This window comes from Haliotis rufescens, unplaced genomic scaffold (assembly GCF_023055435.1).
Source record: "Haliotis rufescens isolate VD_foot unplaced genomic scaffold, xgHalRufe1.0.p SCAF_6, whole genome shotgun sequence".
NCBI lineage: Eukaryota > Metazoa > Mollusca > Gastropoda > Lepetellida > Haliotidae > Haliotis > Haliotis rufescens.
In genome coordinates, this window is record NW_025964334.1 from 10548363 (window position 1) to 10572443 (window position 24081).

Here is a 24081-nt window from a genome sequence, read left to right on the forward strand (position 1 = left end):
AATTTGTCAGATTTATATATTGTATATTTACGTGATTAAAACTATAAACTGGGTTATATATTCCCAAGCAGGGGCGGTCGGGTAGCCCAGTGGTTAAAGCATTCGCTCGTCACGCCGAAGGCCCAGGTTCGATTCCAGACTTGGGTACCATGTGTGAAGCTCATTTCTGGTGTCCCCCGCCGTGATATTGCTGTAATATTGCTAAAGGCGGCGTAAAACCATACTCACCCATTCACTCACATGCACCTGAACACTTTGAATATATTTCCGTACAGTGTGGTGAAATGGGGTTTAACGTCGCGTACAAGATTATTGCACTCGCGGACCTGTACTTAACATGCATACCCAATTCAGATACAGTATTCAATCTCTGAGCCGATCAGTCCTGGTTTTATCACCTTAATGCCGAGCGCCAGACAGGGTAACAACAATTACCTTCTTTTAACGCACGTTTGGTATGACGCGGCCAGGGGATCGAACCTACCAACCTTTTCGCTCTCGTGGCAGACGATCTATTGACTAGAGTGTGGTGAAGTTATGGATCCTCACCACACTCGTGCATCAAAGCAAATGACATGACAGAATAAAAATTGTGAACGTTTTTGTAGCGGACACAAGCATTTCAAAATGTACGTCAAAATGTTCAAAATGTCATTGACACTTGTATGAAGACGACGGTGATGGCGAGCCAAGTGTTGAAGTTTTTTACTCGTCACCTTCAAGATGGGGTTCGATTTCCAACATTGGGATGAATGTGAAACCCATTCTTGATGTCTCCCCTGACGTAGCTTTAGTAGCAGTGCTCCCTGTGAGTACAGCCCAGACTCACTCGCCCAATGTGTTGCCTGTTAGTGGACAAGGTCTGTATATATAATTCCATAATGGCAATTACCGTAGGGTATTCTACCTTTCGTAACCATTTTCCCGAATATAGCAACGCAATAATTCATTACCCCAGATTTTGGAAACAAAAACTTCTGAATATGAACCTTTGCCAAAGACGCGGTGTTTTCCAGAGCAACATTGAATAAAATGTCCTGGTACCACAAACCACTTCCTTATCTCAAAGAGTGTACGGTGTGCCAGTCGTCCAGGGAAGCTCGAATCCCATATTCGCCCTGAATATGTTTCTAGGTTTGTCGGCATTACACCCGTGCACGTGGGTTTCATCATGTTGGTAAACATCTAATAACCTCGGACGTTCCTCCCACATCAAGCTGACACGCCGTTATACACCTGAGATACACTTCAAAGCGATGTAAAACTCATTCACTCACTTCTGAACTCAAACGGTTCTTATATCAGCTGATGAAAGGTTCAGTATGAAATCATAGGCCAGAGTTACTTTCCCAATAATGTTTAAAACCAACATGTGTTGTACTGCAATGAACTTTTGTTGCATTATTATTATTACTATTATTATTATTGTTGTTGTTATTCTTATCTCGTCAAGCAATGCAAACTCGATAACTCGATTTTCTTTTGTGCATGCACTCACACATAATGATACTTCAAGCATCATTCGCTGTATTGAAGATGCCCTCCTGGGAAAAGATAGCACCCGAGGTCGAGTCAACGCCTCTTATCCCCGGCCGACGATGTGCATATCACCTGTCACTGTCAACCTGATATATCCAGGAAGTAGAACAAAAATAGAGAAATTAGGAAAGCTTTGCACACCGAACGCTAAAAATCATGACCTAGTTAGGTGGAGGTAAACACAAGGTTGAGGGGCCAATCATTACTCGTCTTCTACAATGGAGATCGAATAATGGGAAATTCCCCGCGTTATACATGCATGTTTTCCTACCAATTAATAATCTGGAATTGTCAGCCTCGTTTTTGTTTAAATTTGCTTTTCCCACGCTTTATAAAGACTAACAAATTCTGGATCAACGATCTCCGTCACTGACTTGGAAAGAGCACACCATAAGTTTGTAGTGTCGTCTGCTGCTCCTTATAGCGGAAGTGAGCCTGTCGTCTGCTACTGTAACCGGTGCAGAAGTAAACAGTTACTGTCATCAGCATCTGCAGTGCATCTCACATACAAAATATGAGTAAGTAGTATTTACTTTCTTTGAATATATTTGAAGCTTTCGTTTCATGTGGTTTGTCCATATCTAACCATTGAACGGGGTGTGATCGCGGAATGTCTATACGGGTACCTTGTATCGATGCTTGTCCAGCATGGCACTTTTCCGATGTATTTTCACCACAGATTGAATTTGAATTGTGTTCAGTTCCAATAAACAAATATAGTTATGAACTTATTGCAATATCAAGATATGTTCAAATACATCAAATGTCTTAATAAACGTCATTGTTTGGAGCGAAAGATTCTTTAATACAAGTTTCTCGTGAAATATATACGGAGATGCACGTACAGACTGGCACAAACCGACACATGCACCGTTAAGCGAATCAACGTCTTATGCATAAACCTAAATGAAAGATATCTTCATCACTGTCTACGATCTGGAGCAGAGAGTATATTTCCTCTTTCACAACAGACGAGTCGGTCTGATGCGCGTTATCTGGTTATTCAGGAAGCCAGTCGAGCGTGCATTTTAAGTACAGGCAACGGAACTGGATCCTGTAAAGACAACACATGCATTAAAGCCATTATGATGTTTGCCCTAGATCCAGTCCACCGTTGAACGACAGGGTCTAACCATCTTATGACACCGATCATTATATTGTTTTGATGTTATAAACACCTAAATACCATTGCGAACGATAGATTTGTTTTGCGCAGGTGTGCAACTGACATGTGATCTGTTATTTGAGAAAGCCTTTAACATTGTGATTATGGTTTTCTTAAGATCTCGTGAATTGCTGTTTTCCGTTCTCATATGTCATTTTAAGTGTCCAGATGTTATCGCACGTGTCTGCGGTTATGGAAGTTGACGCAAACCCTCACTATTGAGGGTATCAGGCTAGACTAGCTCCATCGTTGTTCATGCTTGTCCCCCGAGTGACTGTAATATGAAATGGTTTTTCGCAATGACGACTGAATGTTTGTTATAGACGCTCACACTATCGACCACTAATTCCTATATAAGCCCGATATCTCTTCCCAGAGCTGTGAATGCAAATTAAACATACATGGATCCGTTGACATGGGTATAAGTAACAGTGTGCACAATGAATACGTTTCTTTCAAAATAGGAGCGGTATTATTATTATTATTACCATTATGTACAGATTAAAATAAATGAAAGCAGATATTATTATATTAGTAGTAGTAGTGGTAGTGGTAGTAGTAGTAGCAGCAGCAGTAGCAGTAGCAGTAGTATCATCATATAGCACTGCCTACACCCCCCCCCCCCCCCCACCCCCATTCCCCCCCCTCCACCCCACCCCCCTCCCCCAAGCACACACACACTGTTGACAAAACAGGTGCAGTTAATGGATGGTATGTCATGTTACATGGCTGTCTGAACATCTCGGTTGACGGGCTTTACATTTAGCCCATGTAATCTCGTGGAAATGCAATTCTCGTACATCTGGCAAAGTATTACGATTTAGACAGGTAGTTCTCCAGGACAATCTTTGTTCCGTGAAGAAGCATACTCATTTCATATTATATACATTATTTCCTCGAGAAGCTAACAAAGCAAATTCCAATTTATAAAACCTTGACTGCATGATGAATGTATAATACACACTTATGCTGGTGGTGGTGTTCTTTTTTGAGTAAGACGACAAGGAACACAGAGTGATGTTGAAATTTGTACAGTTATGTTCGCATATTATAAATGATGTACCCTATATTCGCGTTTTTTGGTTGATAGCCTAGCGTTTAAAGGGTTGACTCATCACGTCGAACGATCGGGTTTGATTCCCACAATGGTAAAATTCCAAACCATTTCTGGTATCCAACGCCCTATCTGATTTGGCTGGGATGCGGTCAAAGCGGCATAAAACAATACTTTCATACTCAGCCCGAGCATGAGTGGAGCCTCGGTGAAAGGAATCATCGACTCTATTTCACCAACAGCGGTTAATAATCAACAACACTTAATACTCAAAGGCGCTTGTGCAGAGCTTTAATTACCAAATATATACCATTACTGGCACGCAACTTCCACTGTCGCTTAGCACTACAGTGTAATAAGGTGAGGTGAGGTGAAATTGGGTTTAACGTCGCGTCAAAGATTATTGCACTTATATAGCGACGTGTAGTACGTGTATGTGTTTGTGTGGCTGCTTGTACTAGTCCGGACTGATGCCGATTTATAGTGCTAGCTCACTGAGATACCATGCCGCAGTTTAACATGAATACCCCACTCAGACACAGTATACTGACTCCGAGCCGACCAGTCCTTGTTTTAGCCCCTTAATGCCGAGCGCGAGACAGGGTAACAACAAGTACCATATTTAAACGTCTTTTGGTATGACGCGGCCGCTCTCCGGGCGGACGCTCTACCACTAGACCACGGATGCGGTCGACAGTGTAATAAGAATAGCCAAACAGCCAAGTCTATTACACACAATCTCCCAATAGATATGTGTACCCTACTCAGGCACAAAACTCCCAAAACTTCTGCGGCTTAAGGCGACCGCTTCAATACTTCAAGCAACATCATCAGACACAAGTAACGCTTGTGACTAATGTCTAATTATGTGTTTTGGTGTAATGACAAAATAAACAACTAAAATATTATTCTTTTCAAACACATGTACAATTTCTTTACAAGGGTTTGTTGTCTTCAAAACAAGTTTGAGGTACGGACAAGGCGAGGGTAAACTGGAGGAACGAGCAAGTTCGATTGAAGTATTTTGCGGAATATGTTTTGGGTGACTGCTTTGGGTGACTGTTGTCTCAAAAAGGGCAACCAAACTTCAAACAGCATATTTTTCGGTGACTATTTTTTAATATTTTAAAACCTGCATCGAAATTACCCTCTCCCACCAAAATATCAAATACATACTTGATCTGTCTGGATATTCGTAACTCGTTATCTCGAATGTCCGGATATATCAAAGCTACAAGACGGTCACTCTAGGTTCGAGATAACGGGGTTCGACTGTAGTTGACCCCTAACATGGTCCCTCGTCTAATCTACACTGAACGCTTGTAATTCACGCATTAAACTTACCTGCGTATACCATATGTATGTTCACTCAACCAACCATATGCACATGATAACCAAATAAATAATTGTTTAGTTTTGTAAGGATAATAGCATACAAACGCAATCGGCCTTGAGACCAAATCGCAGCTTTGGAAAATGAGCGCCTAGACAAAGAACATTTTTGTATAGGCGCCAGATTCCTCTTTTGCACATTGCGTGACAACCAACTGTTATATGGGAAACTACGCGCAAAGAGCCCCACGTGCCCAGGGCTTATCTGACACTGCGTAACTGCACAGCCAACAAACAGATATAATGTTGTATTTTCCTCAATGAGGTGGTGGTCGACGTTTCACAAGCGACGTTTGAGATCTATTATGCCTCATCGGCCTTGACTGTCAGTGCACATTCTATGTCATCTATGTATGGCTTATTTACGCTCTACTATCCGTCATTTGAGGACAGTAAATTCTAAAATAAAACCTCGTTAAACCGGACGGTTCCGGACACGGATCCAGAATAACGAATCGTAGGATCTGAATAATGTCTTTTATATGTTGTCGTTCCATATTGAGTGGAGGCACGAGTTTCCCCGTCGTTTCAGGCACTGAATTCTCTGTGCAGAGTTGCGTCCCTTATGAGAGCAAGAAACCTATGGTCGTGGGTTCAAACCCCGATCTGGTTATGTTTCTAGGTTTGTCAGCACCATACCCGAGGCCTACACGACTTCCTCCAACATGAAACTGACACGGCGTGATATGACAGAAACAAGCAACAGTCTGATAAAAGCGGCGTTAAACAAAACTCACTCACAAATGAAACTAACCCCATCACGTACCTACCAATTTACCCACCTCCCTACCTATTTAATAAAGAATAAGAATAAGAATAACCAGTCAATGGATATAAATTATTATTCTCAGCAACCAAGCTGTGAGGCGCTAGGTTAACTATCACAGTACTATCATCTCATCCTACCGGGTACCCACTGTCACCGGGTCTTAAATCAGTCTAGTCACGGTCTTCCCTTTATCTTCGGCTTCCATCACCATTCGGGGAAGTTCGGCGGTCGTCGTACTCCGGTGTCTTGAAATTTATTGTTAGAAAATTTTATTCGCTAGCGGTTTAATTGCATACTTTTTATCAGGTATTGATTTGATATATGTTATCTGACATATGTATGCACACGTATTCGTGTATTGGAAATGTTTTTGTCACTTTGATGTTCACGCAGTAACGCGATTATCTAATACAGGTAGATATTTCTCATGTATTAATGGCAATTGTTGTCATCTCGATACCGTGGGATAGCTTATGTTCAGCGCTTTATTTTAGTACTTATATCTTCAGTATTGGTTTAGTAGTAAGGTGGCTATTCGGTTTTCCCTAAGTTGGAAAACACACTTTGGTTACCTCACCAGTCTGTTGCATTCCCCCGGCTGACCAAGATATCTTGTTCTCTCCCAGGCCCATAGCCCGTGGCGAAATCATGTGTCTTGACCGACAGGGATCCCTAAACAGTTTAGGGGTCGTCTTGCTACTCGGTGGTCATTCGAACCTCATACTTCGTTCGTAAGTAATGACGGGGCAGGTTTTTTGTAGTACTGACCTATTAATTTTATATTGAGCTAAAACATATCAGCTGGGCTTTAATATTTCGTATACTATTCGTGACACCCACCTATCCACCACCTTATATGTGAGTAAATGTGCAACTGGTCATTACAAACTGCGGCACCTCAGACGGTTGGGCCGCCACTACCCCTTTCCTATTGTGTATCTGGCCTAGAGGTAAAAAAAATAATTCGGATCGCGTTCGATTTCCCATATGAGTAATACGAAAAAAAGCAATGAATATCGTTAAAACGGCATGAAACCTCAAGAACTACACCACCATCAACCCTGCTTCCCATACACCTACCTACACACCCATTTCTTCCTTAAGGGCGGTGAATTAGCCTGATGTTTAAAGCGTCTATCATCATGGCGAAGGCCTGAGTTCGATCCCCACTTTGTACAAAGGATAAAGCCCTTTTCTGAAGTCCCTTACAGTATTATTGCTGGAAATTCTAAAAGCAGCATCAAACCAAACTCATTCATATTTTTAAAGTTTATGAAGGTATTCAACAGGTCTGTCCTTCAACTTTTGATGTTTGTTCTGGATGGGGTTAAGAAGTCCATTCTCTGTCCTAAGGCTTTATTCATCGCCTAAGTCGTTCCTGTTTGAAAACCGTGCCGATCTTAAGCATAGGTATGGTTATTGTTGATTCGATGTGATTGGAATAATGTAAACAGGCGTTTACGCTCACATATCTCCATATAACGTGCCTGATGCTATCTCTTTGTGTCACAACAGAAATAAATTGCATCGTGTTAAGATATTTTATCACGTTATAGCCCGCTATGGCTTCGGGGAAAACCAGATCGGAGTTGTGACAGACGTTTTATTAGATATGCGTGACCCTACGACAGGCACTGGCCCCAAAGAGGAAGTTAGTTATCGTCTAGATCAGCAAACATAACTTACCCGGAATTGTTCCGTCTACGAATCCCTATCACCCCCACCTCACCACCGTCCCACCCTCCCCACGTCCCACCCTCCCCACCGTCCCCACCTCATCACCGCCCCACCCTCGCCACCTCACCATCGCCCCACCCTCACCACCGTCCCGCCATCCCCACAGTCCCCATCTCACCACCGCCCCATCCTCACCACCGCCCCCCCCCCTCACCACCGTCCCCACCTCACCATGGTCCCACCCTCCCCACCTCACCACCGCCCTACCCTCACCGCCGTCCCTACCTCACCACCGACCCACGCTCCCCACGTCCCACACTCACCACCGTCCCATCCTCCCCACCTCACCATCGCCCCCACCCTCACCACCGTCCCACCCTCCCTACCGTCCCCACCCCTCCGCCGCGAGTCGTTACTTGCGTGTGGTTGCAGTGTAAGCTGGACGCCATTTTGAACAGGACATCGGTGTTATCACGGCGTGTCATGATAAGCTCAATGTGCCCGGAATATGTAGATGGTTGCATGTCTAGTAAAGCCAAGAGCATGTGTATAATGCTGACAAAGACAAAGATTATAATCATTACGAAGTTTATATTCTACCCATGACTAACGGATCGTGGTGCGACTAAGGGACGCAACTCTGGTCTGCCCCAGCCAAATAGACCACCCGTGGGCCTGTGGCTAAATGACGTAAAGCATCATTCGGAAAATATGAATTCTCAATTACGCGATGCGGATTTCGTGGTATCCGTCAAGGTTGCATGCTTTGCTCTTTGCATTTATCATATTTCGTTGTCAATACACAGGCGGTTAAATGTTGAGACGGACTATGCTTGTTTCTATGTAACAATGAACGTACATAAAGAATGTATAGTAATGCGATAGTTAGAAGTGTTAGATATATTGTGAATTAACAACATGGACGTTGGTTGCTGTCCCCGGTCCAACAAGTTCAGCGGTTGAAAAGCGTGGAAGGGACTAAAGGTGAAAGTTCGAGGGAATGGAGGAATGACAGAGAGAGAACAGTGTGAGAAGGATGTACGCTTAATGATGTCAGTGAATGAAAGACAAAGAAGAAGAGAGAAAATTTACATTAAATGAAATTAGGGGGGTTGGAGTGAAAAAGCTAAAAAGGAATTATTGAGAACGCAAAAACGTAGAGAGAACGCATTTTGACAAAGACGAAATGAAAGAAAAAAATAAGACGAAGAAAACAGCACGAGAGAGAACGAGAGATCGTAGTACACCAACTACATATCAGATAATGAAGTAGAAAACAAATTAGGAGCATTTTAATGTCATTGCTCTAATTGGTGACATAAAAAACTTTTGCATTTATATAAATTTAATGTGAACTAAAATAATTGAAACGATTTTGTGCTGCATAAATGTTGCAGTCGACTTATTATTTCATAATATTCGGAACACTGAACATAAACAACAATTCGCTAAATCAACGACAAATACTTTTCGAAATACAATAAAACATTTATTACAAGCACCCATCAATTTCAGATTTTGTTAAACATAAGTACAGAAAAAACTAGCTAAATTCTTGTCGGTATGTTTGGGATATCGACACGCGCTTATCGAAACTCGGATAACTCGATATATTGAACCTTCGATTTAACGAATTTTCAGTGTAACTAATTACAGTGTAAGGCTAATTAATTGCATACGGACTTTACAAGAAAGTGGAATATGACATTCATGTCTTTAAACGGCATTTAGAAGTGATAAACATGAGGAAGCGTATTTATGGATGTCAACTTCTTTATTATGAGGAACACAACGTTTCGGAGTATATGCATGCTCCTCCATCAGGTCAACTAATGCTACCAGCAGAGAGCTTATATATGTACATGAAAGAACAACAAAAGTAATAAGATAACAAAAGGTGGAAATTTAACAAGGGAAGTCTGGCACTGAAATTGACTCCGAAACATTGTGTTCCTCATAATTATGAAGTTGCCATCCATAAATCCTCTTCCTTATGACATTATGCTGGTATTTAAATATGTAAAATATATTCACCGATTCTGGAAGACTTAAAGTATCTTGTGACATAATGTGTCAAAATGGAGTTCCCTTCCTGTACACGTTAGCACAGAACGTCTTGATTAAACTTATATCGCCAAACAAAAACTGTGTAAATATTATATATTTTATATTATAGTGCCTGTGTTTTCGTTACAAAAGCCTACATCCCCGTGAAAACCCGGGCTAGGTTGGTTGTTGGTTGGTTGGTTGGTTTTTTGTTTAACGCCGCACTCAGCAATATTCCAGCTATATGACGGCGGTCTGTAAATAATCGAGTCTGGACCAGACAATCCAGTGATTGATATCATGAGCATCGATCCACGCAATTGGGACCGATGACATGCATCAACCAAGTCAGCGAGCCTGACCACCCGTCCCGGGCTAGGACAAACGGGAGTGGCTGTACAAGTTCACTTGGTTGATGCATCAATCACTGGATTGTCTGGTCCAAATTCGCTGTCATTAAACTGAAATAGTGCTAAGTGCGGCTTTGAAGAATAAACAAATAAACAAACAAACAGACAAACTCTTATAAACAAGCCATTTGTGAAATGACCTCCCGATGATGACCTCATATTTATCACCGCGCCCCGATCACGGATCTCCCTTGTGTCGTGATGCATATTTTACAGGACAAACTATATTCCTAGAAAGTTCTGCTTGTCTCGTAAGTTGGAGTCAGCCAGGAAGGAAATCACTTAGCATGTCTGTGTCATCGTAAAATAGGACATATATATATATATATATATATATATATATATTTCCCCATGTATTATTAACCGTGGCCGTAATGTGTCGGATGTTGCCAAAATATAACGAATTAAATAAAAAACCTAACTATTGTTTTAAATGTAATTTCATCTCCAATCGAACACCGTTTGACGTATAGGTTTTTTTTATAAGCCTTACAAAAATGGATGAACTACTTTTAGGGAGAGGCGGGTGTCCAGCCGACTAAGGCGCCGCAATTCACTGTATAGAGAAAAAACCTGACTAATATTAGTGTTAGCATTTCATAACATTTTATTCTTTGTTCTAGTGTTTCTGAACTTGAATGAATATTTCAATATTTGAAAACCCAGCTGTTTGAATTCTAAATATTATATACAGTGAAACCTAATTATCAAGAAATCTTCGAGACCGATGAATAATTATTGTCTTACCAATAGTTCGAGACTAATCTAACTTTAACTTGATTATTCATAACAACAGTCCATCCTTCCCACAGAGTCGTCGCAAGACTGACAATGATACTCGCTGGTGTAGATCCACCGTCTGTAATGATATCAGCGAAACTTCTCCATCCGTTCCGGATGCAGATGCTGAAGTCGCTTGTCTGATACAGGCCATGTCATTAATAACCAACCACTGGACCGTCTAGATAAATGCAGCAGTGGCAACACTTTTGGTCATTGTTCTTTAGAACTTTCAACAAATCTGAATAATTCAGTCTCACAGATTCATCGCGATTACTGAATTTGGACCACGAATACTCATTTGTCGTCAAGGTAAGGAGTTGTTATTTTTCAGGAATAATGTTTCATTTCGTGTTCATTCTTTGTCTTTTGTGACCCTTTGCTTACTAACTGTGTTCTTCAAATGTTCCCTTCACTGTTATGTTCACGGAACATATGCCAGCGGTGACGATGAACATCTTCCGTGGAATTAATTTGAATGGGAATATGATACCACAATGAGGACGACCTTGGAGTGGTATCATATTCCTGTCATGCTCCATTTCACTTAATTCCAGGAAGACCTACATGGAACAGTTTATTGATTGGGATGCGTTCCGAGTTAACAGATCCCTCTATTTACTATGTTTTGTAATAACCGAGTGGCCTATTTCTGTCTCATTGTGTTTTAGTTGTGTTATTGACCTTAATCTATAGACATTGCTTCACATAAAGGAGGAACTTGTAACCATATTCCTTTGCATACATGATATTTTCTAGCTCATAATTAAAAAAATCTGACACAAAGCGTGTACGAACGTTATATTATGACTCTTTGTATCAAACCATGAATTCATGGCAAGTTTGTGAAAGAAACATCGAATTACGAATAAACATCAATTACGTAATAATATCAAAATGTAAATACCCATTGTAAAGCGAATTCATGACTGACAAATTTTTTTTTTCCCAACCACGAAAACAGACATTGCTTACTTCACAGGAGATTGCTCTTTACTGTAGATAACACGTTCCGTTCAATGTACTATCGTGTTACAATAGGCTCTATAAAAGGAAAGACCATCTTTACTTCTTTATCCCTCGTTTAGCGACATGCATTAATTAGTTGTTCCTGTACACTCAAGAGAACAAATGTAATCTTGGCGGTTTATTTTGTTAAAACTTCAATTTAAATAGACGTGACACAGACTATAATTAATAGGTTTAGGGTTTAACAATATGATATTATAAGACATGTGTAACTTGTCCTTATGAAACAAAATACTTGCCAAATACTTCAGATTTGTAATAAAACTTAACAAGTGTTCATTTAATGTTCTAAGAACTATGCATGGTGGGTTGAACTCATTCCGTCTCTAACAATATTCCCAACCGCACGCCAGAATAGGAAACGATCGTTCCCAAAGTATTCGGAGCTAAACCAACGCTAGCATTCATCAGATGACACTTAATTGTGCATAGGAGCGTACTGTCTATTTTCCCGTTTCTTTCTTTCCCTGGAAACGTTCAGTTTGTAATTAAATCCGCACTGGGTGGGAGTGTACGAAATTGTAACTCGAGATCATATCATATCATATTTGTTGTTCAACACCAACGCGCATGTAAGTATATATTATTCTGTTAGTTTGGAATTGTCGTAAAGGAGCATTATATCACAAGAAACACATCATTTTATCACTATGGTGTTTAACAACTAAAAATAATTCGATATATGTCATGATGATCAGTTGAGCTGTGACACATCGCATGACTTCATTTCAAAGACACGATCTGATCAATAAAAGAACGCTTTGCCTTGACTTATTCCTGTATATTCACTATTATGTGTATATACTTTATCTTGCATCATACTCTGTTTATTTACTTCATCTTGCATCATTATATGTATCATTACATTTTTATTCATTATAATCGATGTACTTACTTTAACATTCATCAAAATGTATACTTACTTTACCATTCGTCATACTGTATACTTATTTTATCATTCGCCACACTGTATACTTACTTTACCATTCGTCATAGGGGCGGTCGGGTAGCCTTGTGGTTAAAGCGTTCGCTCGTCACGCCGAAGACCCGGGTTCGATTCCCGACATGGGTACATTGTGTGAAGCCGTGATATCGCTGGAATATTGCTATAGAGGCGTAAAACCATACTCACTCACTCACTCGTCATATTGTATACTTTACCATTCGTCATACTGTATACTTACTTTACCATTCGTCATACTGTATACTTACTTTACCATTCGTCATGTTGTATACTTACTTTACCATTCGGCATACTGTGTACTTACTTTACCATTCGGCATACTGTGTACTTACTTTACATTCGTCATACTGTGTACTTGCTTTACCATTCGGCATATTGTATACTTATTTTACCATTCGTCATACTGTATACTTACTTTACCATTCATCATACAGTGTAATTACTGTATCTTGCATCATATTGTATATTTACTTTATCAATCATCATACTTTGGTACGGTAGCTTGCATCATACTGTATACGTACTATATCTTGCATCATACTGTATAAGTACTGTATCTTGCATCATACTGTATAGTTAACGTATCTTGCATCACAGTGTATAAGTACTGTATCTTGCATCATACTGTATAGTTAACGTATCTTGCATCGTTGTGTATAAGTACTGTATCTTGCATCATACTGTATAAGTACTGTATCTTGCATCATACTGGATAAGTACTGTATCTTGCATCATACTGAATAAGTACTGTATCTTGCATCATACTGAGTAAGTACTATATCTTGCATAATACTTTGGTACTGTATCTTGCATCATACTGTGTAAGTACTGTATCTTGCATAATACTTGATAAGTACTGTATATTGCATCATACTGTGTAAGTACTGTATCTTGAATCATAGTGTATAAGTACTGTATCTTGCATCATACTGTAAAGGTACTGTATCTTTCATAATACTTTGGTACTGTATCTTGTATCACAGTGTATAAGTACTGTATCTTGCATCATACTGTATAAGTACTGTATCTTGCATCATAGTGTATAAGTACTGTATCTTGCATCATACTGTATAAGTACTGTATCTTGCATCATACTGTATAGTTAACGTATCTTGCATCATACTGTATAAGTCCTGCATCTTGCTTCATACGGTGAAAGTAATACGCAGTATATGAATCAAAATATCCTGCTTCATACGTGAAGCTGTGGTTTATCTACGCATAGAAGGTGTTGTTCCTTTGTAAGCTGTTGTTCCTGAAGATGCTCTCAATAATATGTTAATATGTTGACTCTACTTCGCCGAAGACTTCCGAGTATACCGGATACTCATGTTGTGAGCTATTCGCAGTTAGTCTGAAAATCCTTGTGGCGAATCTCCCATAAATATAAGCAAACACCTCTTTGTATCAAATAGCCAATATGAACGACTGGTACTTTAACAATATTATCTTTGACACTTTCTTCATCATATGATGAAGTGGACTACCCCTTGGTGATTCCAGGTTAGCATTATTCCCGGCAATATGTGCTTGTGGTTCAAAAAATGGATGGTCAGGATTAGTGACCAGGTTGATGGCGTGTCATTGTATCTCCACGGATCGTTGCTCATCATATCAATCACTCGTTTTGGTCGGTCGGAATTCGACTATTTACAGGGCGTGATCATATAATAATATTTTAGCGTGCGGAGTTAAGCAACAAAGAAACAGAAATAGACTTATCATCAATGAAGTTGAGTGAGGAAATTTGTCGTCAATGCCCTTTGTTGTCAGAAGTTGTGTATTTGTGTACAGGCACCAGTAGAAGGGGTTGGGTTGGGGTATCGGCTGACGTTATCAGTATTGGGAAATACTTTGAGCTACACTGTAAACAACAACGCTCAAAAACCAATACGTCCCAACAATATACATTATGTTTCTTATCTTTGGAGTTTGTTATAATGTGTTATAAATGTTCTCAGGTCAGATATTTTCATTTACTCTGCTGCAGGTTGTACAAACATGGCTGCCTCCCTCCCGAATTCCATTTACAACGCTGTAAGTACACATTTAAATTATTCCAGGAATGTTCAGACATAATTGCTCCTTATTGTTTTCAATCAACCACATCTTTATTTCCAACTTTTACTGCGGTCGACATTTATTTAAACAGATCAAATTATAGCATTTTTCTTTCGGTTGCTCTTCGAAAAGCATGTTCGTTTTCGTTTGATTATCCGTTAAGTTGGAAAAAGAATACAGATTACATGATAACTAATTATCAAGTAGGTAAGTAGATAATCAATTTACATCAACGAATTACCCAACGTAGGATTACATGCACTAGTAAATCACCCCTCAACACGCGCTTTATCCTCATGTGTCATTGTGCCTTTTTTTTAACCCTTCAGGTTTTATCCGTTTATTTAATTTTGGAAAGGAAAGGCGTGTAATCTGCGCCTTTCAATCGTGTTCTCTTCAGGAAACTTTCTAGACTTCCATTCACTATGTTTGTATTGAAATATTGAGGTACAACTCTGAAACTTTCCTGGATGGATTTGTGAACGATTGTGTATCTAGTCATTTATTGCCGCTGTTTATTTCGTTTCGCTTTCAAATCCTTTATTTGGAAACACTATAAACTAATGTGCAAACTATGTTAAAATATAAATACACGCATAAGTATATGACCTTTAATGTTGTCAAATGATTTGTATGAAACCAAACGAAATATATACATATTCATTTGCCTTTTATCAAATTAGCAATTGTCCTAGTGTTATTTATGATGGCGTATCAACGCGAGTGTCACTGAAATGATTCTTTCCAAATATGGATATTTTCCTCACAGCTGACTTGTCACGTGACATATCACGTGGTTACTTATCTCCACAAGGAAACTTCCGTTTTCCACCGTTGCGGAACTAACTGTGATTGGTGGTATGAAAACATAATCTCTCACAAACGAGGAAAACCTAACCACCCTCTTTGATTTCAAGGAAACAAATTGTTTATGTTGTCCTTGACTAGTATATGATTCGTATATGATGGAGGTGTCTCACTCGCTTCTAACAGTTACCTTGGTTCTTGCACGGTATTATACCTTATGTCTAGTGTATGTCTAAAGTCTGTACTTCAATTACACTAAATACAACTGGAGCTAATAGGTAGGTGTGTAGTTGGATACATGGATGTTGGATGGATGGATGGTTGATTGGTGGTTGAAGGATTGTTGATGGATGGTTGATGGGTGGTTGATGGAGGGAAATATGATCTGTATCATTTACTTATCATTTACTCTGATTTAAATAGTTTTCTATTATCTTACTCTTTGCATCATGTTCACACAACAGGGAGAGAAGTTAATTACCATCGTTACCACAGCAGCGATTTGTTTCTCTTAACAATCTGCAATTCACAAACTTACATAACATGACTAAATTAATATAACTGGAATACTACCAAACAGAAATATGATTCTTGCCTATTGTTCTAAATTTATTTGAGTATTTTTGGAACGGCGTCGCCTGAAGCTACCTGTGACGTCATGAACAATGGTCGGGCTCTTCAATTATTTGCAACGATCTCTTGATATTGACGGAGCGATAGCACCAGAAGGGGTATGCAGATCGTATCAGAAGATGTGGGAAGGGGTATGTAGTTCATATCAGAAGGGGTAAGGAGATCGTATGAGAAAGGGTTGGGAGATAGTATCACTAGGGGTAGGGAGGGTCATGTAGTTCATTTTAGAAGGGGTACACAGATCGTATCAGTAGGGGTAGGGAGGGTCATTTAGTTCATGTTAGAAGGGGTACATAGATCGTATCACTAGGGGTAGGGAGTGTCATGTAGTTCATGTTAGAAGGGGTACACAGATCGTATCAGTAGGGGTAGGGAGGGTCATGTAGTTCATTTTAGAAGGGGTACACAGATCGTATCAGTAGAGGTAGGGAGGGTCATGTAGTTCATTTTAGAAGGGGTACACAGATCGTATCAGTAGGGGTAGGGAGGGTCATGTAGTTCATGTTAGAAGGGGTACATAGATCGTATCACTAGGGGTAGGGAGTGTCATGTAGTTCATGTTAGAAGGGGTACACAGATCGTATCAGTAGAGGTAGGGAGGGTCATGTAGTTCATGTTAGAAGGGGTACACAGATCGTATCAGTAGGGGTAGGGAGTGTCATGTAGTTCATGTTAGAAGGGGTACACAGATCGTATCAGTAGGGGTAGGGAGGGTCATGTAGTTCATTTTAGAAGGGGTACACAGATCGTATCAGTAGAGGTAGGGAGGGTCATGTAGTTCATGTAAGAAGGGGTACACAGATCGTATCAGTAGGGGTAGGGAGGGTCATGTAGTTCATGTTAGAAGAGGTACACAGATCGTATCAGTAGCGGTAGGGAGTGTCGTGTAGTTCATGTTAGAAGGAGTAGGAGTAGGCCGATATGTCTTCAGGAGTAGGACGAGGTAGGTATGATCAGGCAGAAGTAGCCAGATGTGGAATTGTGTAGATAGGTATATTTCTACTGCACCTAGCCTGCTCACAGCGCTGCAATAAAAAAATTACTCCGTTTCAATGTGACAGTGAGCATTGTCAGCTTCCCGCAGAGTGAGTGAGTGAGTGAGTGCGTGAGTGCGTGAGTGAGTGAGTGAGTGAGTGAGTGAGTGATCGAATATAGACCATGCAGTCCCGCGGTTGGGCCAAAAACCACCCGGCTCTCTTAATTCGGCTCTTACGGCACACACACGGAATACAGGGAACCTGTGATGGAATCCCCATGTGGTTAATACTCAAGTCAAGTCTTTATTCCATTGAAGGCCACTGGCCCACATACAGATAAAGTGGATACATACATATTGCGATGGTTCATGAATTCATAAGTAACTTATATCATAGTATATATTTTAGTGTTTGCAAAACTTTGTCTTACTTCATAACTTTAACATAAATATTTACATAAGTTTCTTAATAACCTCACACCGTTCGAAGACAGAAGCATTCTAAATTTGTAGATATTCGGATTATGGCAATACATTTAAGGCAGATAGGGGTGTCTTATGTTCTTATAGGAGTTACATATTAAGATAAAATTATATTTATCTTCTATCCCGAGATTACAAAGAGAACATAAACTTAAATCAAACCCCAACCATCTCCCTTCGTTAACAACCCCGCTCTCAGTCTTATCAACGTCTTACGTTGTTTTCTATCTGTTAGAAGGGTCAGGTTCGATTAGGCTTTTAAACACTTCATATATGTTTTTTTCAATAATGCTATTCCTTGATTGATGATACATATCAATTGCAACCTTTTTATACGGTCTAAGAAAAGGAAATTTATCTCCAACACACTGAGCAATCCATACAAATACAAATCTATGTGAAAACAATAACGTGCGTACAGCAGGTGCATGGGTTTGGTATCCACATTTACCATAGTACACAGGCACATCACAGGCTTTCTTAGGAATTCTATCATTGTGCATTTAGATACGTTTAAGCTGGTATTTTATACAACTACAGCGTGCATTAATATATAACGGATATCACCCACATTCTCCATTTACAATCACATTAGGTGTTTTGGGTCCAACGTTGAGAAATTTCTTGCACGCAATTAAATGGTTATAATCTTTTCAAATCTGTTTGTACCCCACACCTCAGAGCCATATAATAGAATAGGCTGTATTTGGGTATCGAATATCGCAAAAAACACAAATGGGTCCACCATACCAAGTTTTATAGAAATGATGGATGACTTCAGTTGAAGCTCGATTACCAACTGCAGGCTGAACTTATGCAAGATCGATGCAAGGGTCGAGCTGTCGATTGTAATATTCCACAACACGACACCAGACACGGTCTGCCACCTGGACGCTACCCGTCTGTCTATGCTCTTGAGAAAATAGGGTCATATTTAATTGTTTGGTTTGCTTACAGGCCGTCATCGCGTGGCGGGGCGGTCGGGTAGCCTAGTGGTTAAAATGTTTCCTCGTCACGCCGAAGACAAGAGTTCGATTTCCGACATGTGTACAATGTGTGAAGCCCATTTCTGGTTTTCCTCCTGGAATATTTCTAAAAGCGGCATAAAACCATACTCACTCATCGCCTGGCAGGAGTACTGCTGTGAGGTGTCAGGCAACACCAGAGAATAACCAGTCTCCATTATCTTCATGGCGTGAAAGACAAAATAGCGATGAAAAAATAAGAGAATGGATCACTGAATATGAGCGATGACACCAAGATTTAACGAAACACACACTGCTTATGTAAATTGTGTGAGTTGAAGGTGCTGTAGGCAGGGTAGGAAATGCTCAGCATTTTCGCGAACACCGGGTGTCATTTCTGATTTTAAGTGTCCCTTTCATATTTCGTCTTAAGGGTTATGTCCAATAGAATCTGTTTCGGTGGATAGTCGAGGGTGGTTATTCTCTGGCGTTGACGTTTTTTAGTTTCTGACCGTCACGACAATAGGTTGTAAAGTGATAGAACTTCCTGATTGTGTAGCCCTAAAACAGATACTCTTACACCAGCTATACATAGCCCAGAAAACAATTACATGGAACACACTGGTTTGCCATAACCCCTGGAATGAGTGCTCAGCTCCGGTAAGGCATTTTGTTCAGAACGACAATGTTAAAGTGGAGAACGAACACATTCTGGCAAATGTGAAACTCGTTGTGATATCATAGTTAGACGTAAATGAATTTCAGATTACTCTACAAAATGCAAAGAAAAGTATAAAATGCATGTTAAAACCATGTTTATGTGTGAGTGCATATGTTTGTTCACCGTGTAGCGGCCATAACATTTCCGAGTCCCGTGATGGGATTCGAACCACGGACCTTCTGATTAGAAGTCGGACGCCTTGTCCACGTGACCAAAGAGGTTAATCCCGTCAGCAAGCTGACATGGTAAGGATGTCATCTGTGGGATGACTCCACGGCCTGCTACAACCGCACTAGTAAATGTATGAACGAGGCCAACCAGTGGTTGATAGCAGGATGAACAACTAGTGACCGGATTTTTATTAAGCTCTTATGATGGGACATTGCGAACCCACTCTGCTCGAGGAATTCCCATGGAGGAGGGGAAGGGGTTAAGGGGGTGTAATTTATTAAAGTGAAGCACAATGTTTATTTAATTAATTGTTTGTTTCGCTCGACACGGTTAACCAGGATGCTGTACTTATGACGCATGCACAAATGCACTTGTTTCTCATACTTAGGCCACGTGTTGCGTTATATCTGCCGGCCTTTTATGACTCGATAACTATGTTAATACAGATAAATCGAACCTAAATTGACATTTCTAAATGATCACACTCTTCGTCTAAGACTATTTCGTAGAAGATTAAGATTATTTCGTAGAAGCACAGCGTTGTGATGAGATGCTTGGATGCTTTATATAGAAGTTGTAGTCATGTTACTGAGGTACTTTTTTTCACATGGAAGTTTTTTCAATCGATAACAACAACAATCACAGACATAGCTAAGAAAATATATTAGTGACCCGGCCGGATGAAGTTGTTCTTAAATAATTACCCTGCCTCTTGCTAAAGTTCAGATGGATTTACAAACCTCTACTGACACTCCAAGTTTATGTGTGTGAGTGGGGTATCCATGTTAAACTGCAGCGTGGTATCTAGGACTAGCACGCACTTTAAACCGACGTTAGTCTGGACTGATACAAGCACACACACACACACGCGTGCATACACACACAGGCATAGACACACACACACACACACAGACACACACACACAGACACACACAGACACACACACACAGACACACACACACACACACACACACACACACACACACACACACACACACACACACACACACACACACAAAGACACAGATACACACACCCGATTAAAATTCCTCAAATAGAACATGAACTGGAGCCCAACACCTTCTCACAAGCCCGACACTTTTATACGTTGTATCATGGTTTCACTTCAATTCATGACCGTTTAACGTGTGTTGAGAAACCCTAGCCTATGTATACTATGACATCATACTCCAGGCCCCATACATGTACCATACAGTGTGCACTGGTTTGGCTGGCCTAGCCGGCGAACTTCCTCCTTGTGTTGATAAGATAATATGAACTGTGTACTGCTGGCTCATAACACTGGCAGCCAGTGGTTGTGGCATACACAAAATCTTCCTACTTTGGACGGTCCTGTTTCAGATCACTCAGTACCCATCTGAACAATACCTCAACTATCATCAGTATCACCCGAACCCTCATCCGGAGTATTACAGAATGGAGTACCTCAAAGAGAATGACTTTATGAACACTGACGTCCACAACACACTTGATGGTAAGTATTGCATGTGACATGTGTATGCACATCCACGTCTATTAACTGAAGTGATAAATCAACGGTTCAAACGTGACATTTTTATATCATATTGAGCAATGGACCATGGTTGAGTTTTTTTAACGCGATCTATGACACACTCGATAGTACGTTTGTACTTGTCATGTGTAAGCATATATGTATACAGCTATTAACATAAGTGTTAGATTAACGGAATTTCTAACGTATTATTCACTATGTTTATGCATCTGATTTGAACAATGGATGATAATTGTTCAGTAACGTCAAAAAAAAGTTGATAGATTGCTATGGTTTTACCTGGAAAAGTAGATTTGTCTGACAGCTTGGTGTATAAATTCGCTAGGGTACACTGACAGTTGAAGTGTTTCGATGAACAGTTTCCTGTACACTCAATTCAATGAAACTGTTGTATATCCGGAAGTGTCCCTCGCCTGAAGTATCATCACCAGAGCGTTCAAATGATGGGAGAAAGGCTAAGGGCGGATAGATATATATTAATATCACGACGTATATTTAGTGGAGAAATAACAAGTGTCATGTAATACACACTTACATACGAAATACAGAAGGCATGTCTCTGAGAAAGTTTCTATTCAAACTGAACAGGATTGTGTAAAAACGTAAATCGTTAATCGTTAATCCCGCGATGACCTTCACCTTAGTACATAGTACATAGTAAAAAGCATTGAGACCTGTAACGAGTCTGATATGTGATCGCTACTACTATTAATATCCTATAAATATAATCTCTGTTATCAACTATGCATACCCGTGTTACCAATATTTTCTTCTTGTGCATTTGCGTGCAATGTCGTTACAGTTATATCAGATGGGGCCGGTGCAAACCGTGCTGTCAAATATATCTGTGAAATCACAGAGGCTGCACGGAAGGTCAATGCGGAAAGGTCTTGGGTTCTTATCGGCTTTGTCACTGAGGTTGTTCATTTATGGATGTGCCTGACAGTGGATATGGGCTCTTGACCACGCTGCATGGCAATAAACAGAGGTCGCATATACCATAAATTATTTCATTCTTACATAAGCACACTGCTACCACGGTCTTGTCTTCTTGTATAGGACACGATATTGACAGCGATGTCTCGTGAGCCACGACATGCCGATCTGGCGAGACAGAAACGTAACGTCATGCATATATGCACATATCTTGATTTGTATTTTCCCAATTGAGCTGTGAATGCTATATGAATGCATGCACATTGACCGCTGAAGAATGGCATGTGTAGGTTCCCGTGAAGAGAAATCATTGATGCGTGAAGTGAATACACACATCTAAATATTCGACAGGGGTGGAAGGCGTTTACACCGGTTTTTTTTAGGAATATTATCATGATAAACGCGTACACGTACACGAAATATACGACACTGGCTTATAATTGATATAATAGCCCATAAGTAATAATTCACAGCGTTACACACAACGTTTCCAAGTGCTTCCATAAATATTTATGTCGATTCAGGTAGCCTTGACACCAATTAGTGAAAGACTACAAATAAAGTCGAACCAGGAAGATATCGCAGCACAATTGAGGGTACCCCACATACCCTCATTTATCACAAGGGGTGTAAGCGGGTGAATATAATCACCAGTAGGACAGGCGCAGTGCATGCTGTTTACCTAACGACTATGTGAAACAGCTCTTGCACATCGTTATAACGGTCACTGAAAGCGCCCGGTTACCTTGTTCCTTAAGGAATGTCGTTTCGTTTGCCTCCGTTGTGTATACCTCGATGTCAAGTTTAAACCCGCCACTTTACATACACATATATTGCATTATGATAATGTCAAGCTCAAAATGTTTCAGTAATCGATAAAAGTAATTTCGGGGTGTATGGACAACGCATATATGAAATATCACTAATCCATGTATCATTTATATGTATTTGGTTTATGAATTAGGGACCGGACGATTATTACAAGACACAGGATATTTGTAAGATCACAACTGCTTTAATACGAAAGATCTTTTTAAGGGAATTTATACTGTAACATATTATATTTTTTATACATCTACCCCCCCCCCCCCCCCCCCCCCCCCACACACACACACCTCCACCCCCTCCATCTTGCCCCACCTACTCCCCAATATCTGTAAGTCGGTCCAGTCCAGTGGCGTGTAGAATATGTAACTTCCGTGGAAAACCCACATTGTCCCATTTGTAAACGCAATCGGACATACACGTCACACAATCTTAATATGTGTTCCTGTTTTCGTGTTTGCAGCCCTGTGCGTGATTTAGTAAGGTTCTCATGCATATAACCTCACCCTAGAAATATATATATCATACATACATACATACATACATACATACATACATACATACATACATACATACATAATACATACATACATACATACATACATACATACATACATACATACATACATACATACATACATACATACATTCATACATACATACATACATACATACATACATACATACATACATACATTCATACATAATACATACATACATACATACATACATACATACATTCATACATACATACATACATACATACATACATACATACATACATTCATACATAATACATACATACATACATACATACATACATACATAACATACATACATACATACATACATACATACATAACATACATACATACATACATACATACATACATACATACATAACATACATACATACATACATACATACATACATACATACATAACATACATACATACATACATACATACATACATACATACATACATACATACATACATACATACATAACATACATAACATACATACATACATACATACATACATACATACATACATACATACATACATACATACATAACATACATACATACATACATACATACATACATACAGAAAATGATTCAGGAAGTTAAGTAGAACAAG

The 24081-nt window shown here is 39.9% G+C and overlaps 1 protein-coding gene across 5 annotated transcripts in view; it reads left to right on the forward strand.

Annotated features, from left to right (window-relative positions):
* Positions 1-1812: 1812 nt before the first annotated feature.
* LOC124151646 (ETS homologous factor-like) overlaps positions 1813-24081 on the forward strand; it is a 31711-nt gene continuing 9442 nt past the window's right edge. Inside the window, exons 1-3 of one of the 5 annotated variants that reach the window (XM_046524215.2) lie at positions 1813-2057; positions 14816-14862; positions 21005-21137. In XM_046524215.2, coding sequence (XP_046380171.1) covers positions 2054-2057; positions 14816-14862; positions 21005-21137 — 184 coding nt within the window. In that variant the 5' untranslated portion in view covers positions 1813-2053. Of the gene's footprint in view, positions 2058-11025; positions 11145-12337; positions 12434-14815; positions 14863-19290; positions 19411-21004; positions 21138-24081 lie in introns of those variants that run through there. The other 4 variants (XM_046524211.2, XM_046524213.2, XM_046524212.2 and 1 more) reach the window with 4 other exon arrangements.